The 6,000-nt window shown below is 35.9% G+C and overlaps 1 protein-coding gene across 7 annotated transcripts in view; it reads left to right on the forward strand.

The window, feature by feature from the left end:
- The window catches only part of pcnt (pericentrin), a 49,160-nt gene extending 43,757 nt beyond the window's left edge, over nt 1-5,403 (forward strand). For 5 of the 7 annotated variants that reach the window (XM_048200693.1, XM_048200696.1, XM_048200694.1 and 2 more), the window contains 8 exons: nt 214-372; nt 598-762; nt 1,349-1,575; nt 2,555-2,649; nt 2,775-2,922; nt 3,314-3,444; nt 4,649-4,771; nt 4,973-5,403. In XM_048200693.1, the coding sequence (XP_048056650.1) occupies nt 214-372; nt 598-762; nt 1,349-1,575; nt 2,555-2,649; nt 2,775-2,922; nt 3,314-3,444; nt 4,649-4,771; nt 4,973-5,016 (1,092 nt within the window). In that variant the 3' untranslated portion in view covers nt 5,017-5,403. The remainder of the gene's footprint in view (nt 1-213; nt 373-597; nt 763-1,348; nt 1,576-2,554; nt 2,650-2,774; nt 2,923-3,313; nt 3,445-4,648; nt 4,772-4,972) is intronic. The other 2 variants (XM_048200697.1, XM_048200699.1) reach the window with 1 other exon arrangement.
- The last annotated feature ends 597 nt before the right edge of the window (nt 5,404-6,000 follow it).

Raw genomic sequence — 6,000 nt, forward strand, 5'->3', positions numbered from 1 at the left:
TGACATAATAATATTTATGACACTGTTTTTGAAATGAAAATAATCTTGGTCTGCACAGAAGCATTAACAGTCATTCATTCAAATTAAAATGAAGATTTGGTGACACATTCAAGCTGAACATTTGTCTTGGTGTGAGCGGGTCTTTCTGACAGTTGTTTAAGCAAGCATAACATGTTTATATTGTATTGTAATATTTGATCCTGTGTTCCATAGGACTCTACCTCATTCACTCCCTCTCTACTGGAGCGTTTGATGAAGGAGAACTCTGAGTTCTCGGAGTGTCTCGCTGCTCTGAGTGAGGAGAAGATCTCCCTCAAACACACTATATCCTGTCTGGAGAGAGACCTGCAAAGCCTGAAGCACCAGGAGCAGGTAATTTTTATTAAAAATGCAAAAATTAAACGGCAAGCAGGACACAATGCAACCGATTTTGAAAAATGTTTGCATGTGAGTGTGTAAAGGTCGAAAATGGCAGTTCATCATTTGTATGGGGTCCCAAATCTGCATCTCTGAGGGAATGTGGTGGTTAATGTTTTAGTATGTAAGTGGTTTGATATTAGTTGTGATGGTTGTGTGTACATTTGTCTGTCTGGTCAGGTGAAGTCTCCTGCTGTCACAGAGCAGTGCGTGTTATCGGAGAAACTGGCCTGGCAGAAGGAAAAAGCAGCTCTTCAGGCTGCGTTACGAAAGGCAGAGGCTGAACTGTCAAAAGTCACAGCTAGCAATGAAAACAGACCCATCCATGACCTCTCGAGCAACAAGGTGAATCACCTCAATTTCACAATGTACAATTTGTCTCTTTCTTTCAGTTGTTTAATGTACAGTGATTGGCTCTTTCACTGTTCTAGCTTAGATACCACAACTTATTTTTTAACTGAACCCTTTGACCTAAAAAATGCACATTTTTTTAATTTTATTTGAATTTTAATGTTTTATTGTACAAACTAATGCTGTACAGTTTTAAGAGAACTGTAATATTTAAAGAACATATTTCCATGTTTGTTTAAACATTTTTTTTTTTTTTAATGAAGTTGACGTTTTATTTTTATTTTTTTTCTTTCAATTAATTGACAGTAGTTTTTCATCAACTCTCTAACCTGTACAGTTCCCTCACAAACTAGTGAATGAAGTCATAGACCTGTCTTTACTTTGAATAAGAGACAATACTTCTTTAAAAATAGAAGTACCAGTACATTTTAGATGAAAAAGCTTAGGTCAGAGTTTAAAGAGAATTAAGAATGTTTGTCAATTAATTAAAAATGTTTGCTGTTTTTGTTTCATAAAAACAGTCTAAAACTACATTTAGAATCATGTTTGAACTGCTTGCTTTATGAACCTGTTCCTGTAGGTGCAGCGGCTCTATGAGAGATACCTGCGAGCAGAGAGTTACAGGAAGTCACTGGTGTATCAGAAGCGCTATCTGCTGTTGCTGCTGGGAGGGTTTCAAGAGTGCGAGCAGGCTACACTTGCGCTCATAGCACGTATGGGCGCACAGCCAACGTTAAGCCAATCGCACGTCTCCAGACCTCTAAACCGCTTCAGAACGTCGGTCAGAGTAGTCATCGCTGTCTCAAGGTAAGGAAAAAATGCCCGTGTCTGGCAGGGTTAGTATGAAGGCAGGAAATGAAAATTCACCGCATCTATTTTCTGAATGCGCGTTATAGATCTTATTGTGAACAGTGTTTAATCAGAATGTACGGAAGAGGATTAGGGCCAAGCAATAATAAAAAAATAAATCCATCTTGAGATTAAAGTTGTTAAATTTAGAGAAAAAACTCGATAATTTTAGAGAAAGTCGAAATAAAATGTTGAGAATAAACTCGTTAAATTACGAGAAAAAAGTTGTTAAATTAGGAGAACAAATTCGTTAAATTATGAGAAAAAAGTCGTTAAAGTTCGAGAAAAAAGTCGAGATAAAATGTTGAGAATAAACTCATTAAATTATGAGAAAAAAGTTGTTAAATTATCAGAAAAAATTCGTAATTTAACAAATTTGTTCTCGTAATTTAATGTCTTTTCTCATAATTTAATGAGTTTATTCTCAACATTTTATCTCGACTTTTTTCTCGAAATTTAACGACTTTTTTCTCATAATTTAACAACTTTTTTCTTGTAATTTAATGACTTTATTCTCAACATTTTATCTCGACTTTTTTCTCGAACTTTAACGACTTTTTTCTCAATTTAACGAATTTGTTCTCAACATTTTATCTCGACTTTTTTCTCGAAATTTAACGACTTTTTTCTCATAATTTAACGAATTTGTTCTCATAATTTAACTTTTTTCTTGTAATTTAATGACTTTATTCTCAACATTTTATCTCAACTTTTTTTCTCGAAATTTAACAACTTTAATCTCGAGATGGTTTTATTTTTTTTATTATTGCTCGGCCCTAATCCTCTTCCGTAAGAATGTCATTACTGGACGGTGAAAAGAAACTTCTGTTTAGTGATGTGCAGAACTTCTCCAATCAAAAATTGTGGTGCTGCTGCTGTTTCATTGTGACTTTAAAGTTAAAAAATATGTTTACTTATTGTCTTTTCACTTTTTTAGACTAAAGTTCCTGACCAGGAAATGGCAAAGAGCTACAAGGAAAATCTCAGTAGGCAGTGCCACTGTTAACGGCCATGGAACTGGACCAAGCACAGGTCAGTGTGGTCACTTGGTTAGCAGTAGCATGATTCTCTTGTTCAGCTGGAGTATTTGTAAGAGACTTGATTCAGTAACTTAAATCATTAGTCATTTATGTGCCATCTCTCCTTCCTTCTCTTAGTTCCTGCTTCGAGGACTGAAGTGCTGAGGCCGCAGCAGACTGGAGTTGCGTTCAACTCTCCACCCACCCGTGAACATGCCTTAGCTCAAAGGGGTGTGGTCTCGTCTCTAGTGCCACCAATCAAATCACCCTTCAGGCTGAATAATAGGTGACATTTCTTACTACGCACGCACAGTAATGTTGATCTACACGTGATTTTTTTTTTTTTTTTTTTTTTTTTTTTTTTTTTTTTTTTTTTTCTTTCTTTCCCCCCCTCCTGAACCAGTTCAGTGGAAATCCCAGCCTGCAGCCGATTCTAAAGATTTCATTGGTCATGTCAATCACAGTGACTATTGCCTACACCAAACTCTGAACCCTAAACCTACCCGTCACTGTAACCTCAGCCAATGAAATTGGTTTCTGGGTGGAATTTCAGTATTTTCTTGTAAAACATGCTCTAATAATCTTTCATTTACAACTTCAAAGAAGTGTAGGTTGTTTTTTCTTCTAATAAGCAAACATTGGTTTTAGTAACTTTTCTCCTATTCTCTTCCTCTAAGAATGTACACAAGTTCTGTGCTGGGACCAGCTGAGCGCTCCATCAGCTCTTCCCAAGATCAGGAACGTTCCCTTACAGAGTATATCCAACATCTGGAGACTGTCCAGCAGCGTCTGGGAGCCGGTCATCCAGGTAGGATGAGGCCAGTGACCTAAAAATACTGTCATCTTTTACATAAACACCATCCAAATCTTAACTGCTGTAACAAAATGAATATACTAATAACTTCATTCAGCAGCACTTGTGGAATCATGTTGATTACCATAGAAAATAATTTTCAATGTTAAAAACAAAACAAAAAGGCACATGTAATCAACAGTATACAATTTCAAAAGACATTACCATTCAAACGTTTAGGGTTTATTTGATCAAATAGTGAAAACAGTAAATATTGTGAAAATATTACAATTTAAAATAGCTTTTTCTGTTTTAATGTTTTAAAATGTACTTTATTCTTGTGATGGTAAAGCTGAATTTTCAGAATCCTTTCAGCATCACTCAGTCTTCAGTGTCACATGATCCTTCAGAAATCATTCTAATATACTCCTTTGGTGTGCAAGAAACATTTGAGTATCAATGTTGAAAACAGTTGTGCTGCTTCATATTTTTGTGGAAACTGTGATGCATTGTTTTTTAGGATTCTTTAAGCAATATATTAAAAAAAATAGAATTTATTTAAAAAATCTTTTAAAAGTCTTTAGTGGCACCTTTTGATCAATTTAAAGGGACAGTTCACCCCAAAATGAGAATTATCCCATGATTTACTCACCCTCAAGCCATCCTAGGTGTATATGATTTTAAAGCAAAAAAAAGTTCATCCATCCATCATCCATTCTTTCGTCTGAAAGAAGATAGTCATATACACCTAGGATGGCTTGAGGGTAAATCATGGGATAATTTTAATTTTTGGGTGAGCTAACCCTTTAATGACTTTGATGAATCAAAGTATTAATTTCTGTAAAATTAATACTAAAAATCACACTCACCACAATTTTTTTTTTTTTTTAACTGTAGTATATATTTTGAATTTTGTAGTTTTTGGCTGTTTGAACCTGTAACATTTCATGAAAAAAAAAAAAAAAAAAAAAAAAAAAAAAATTTGCACTGACCTCTACTGGACAACTGAAGCATTTCACTCTACAATCGCTCTTGAATTGTGGTCTTGCATTCAAATGGTAGTGGAATTAACATACTCTGACCTTGTTTTTGAAACTGATTACACAAGACGGTTAGTATTTGTGTTTTATTAGGATCCCTGTTAACACTGAAAGTGAAAGGATCCAAAGCCTTAATTAAATAATGGCCATTTGTGACTTCTGACCTTACCATCTTACAGTCCCCAGAGCGGACAGGAGGCATAGCCTCCCCGATACCATGAGCTATCGGCAGAAGTGGTTTCTAGAAAATAGAACCTGGCTGTATTTGAGTTGTTTGGCACCGGGGTCCATGCGGCCTTTAGGTGAGTGACGGTCTGGCCTCATTTCATGTTACCCAGTCACAGGAGTTCAAAGACAAATTCACCTTCTTGTGTGATCAGTCACGTTCTGGATAGGCTTGTTTCACAGAGGTGTGCATGCCTGTTCGTCTGCACTAATACTCCCCTGTGCTGCAGTTGGCAGGTTGATGTAATTTCTGATCATATTGTTTTTTTCCCCCCCAGGTTCACCAACGGTGCTTCCATATGCCAGAAAATCTGACAGATGAATGAAGAAATCTGACCATTAGTGCCAGTCTGTTCAAATTTTTTTTACATTCATAAATACTTTTTAATTGCTATATTTTTGTTGTTGTCATGCATTTTAATTTCAGCTAAAACGTCACCAATGATGTTGTTTTTTTGTTTTGTTTTTCCACCAGTGCTTGTCATTTTTTCACTTTGTTTTTTGTAAACAGTTTTCAATGGTCTGTAAATTCTTTTTTTTACATGTTGTCCACAGTAAGCATTTAAGACTTTTGCACTTGAATTTGTGGTTTTTAATGGATGTCACTGTTTAAATGCACATGGTTGGACTTGTTTTGTAAAATGTTTTATATAGTTTTTTATGGACAGTATTTCTATGAAAATCAATAAATATTTTAGTCTAAACTGAATTATTCGTTTGTCATTTCTATTGAAATCGGAGTAGCTCTGCTTAAAGGTACAATTTGTAAGATATTCGCAGTAAAATATCCAAAAACCACTAGGCTAGTGTTATATATTTTGTCCAGCTGATTACTAACAATATCTCTAATGTTTTCAACTACTTGAAAATCATGAGAAAATTCCCATTCTAAACAGTGACACGGGGCAGTGCAGTCGCCTGTCAATGACGTCAGTTACCCTTTGTTACCGCCTTTACTGACGTAGAAACCACATGACAACAGTGTCGTGGACAAATGCGGAAGTAGTGTCTAGTGTCCAGCAAACCACTAGCTTGCTTCAAGCAGTTCCTTATTTACTTCTTGCACGTTTTATGGTGGATTATGTTACTTATTTATGGAATATAATTACTGTTTACTACGGTGACCGGGGGGGGGGACATGTTCGGTTCACTTAGTTTTGTCGTGGCCACGACATATAAACTCGTGGGAACGTGATAATATGTCGTGGCCACAAGATATTAATTCGTGGGAACGTGATAAGTCGTTCCCTCACCATATGATCTCGTGGCCACGACACAAGGATGTCGTTACCTCGACAAAACGATC

Source organism: Megalobrama amblycephala, linkage group LG8, assembly GCF_018812025.1.
Source record: "Megalobrama amblycephala isolate DHTTF-2021 linkage group LG8, ASM1881202v1, whole genome shotgun sequence".
Lineage (NCBI taxonomy): Eukaryota > Metazoa > Chordata > Actinopteri > Cypriniformes > Xenocyprididae > Megalobrama > Megalobrama amblycephala.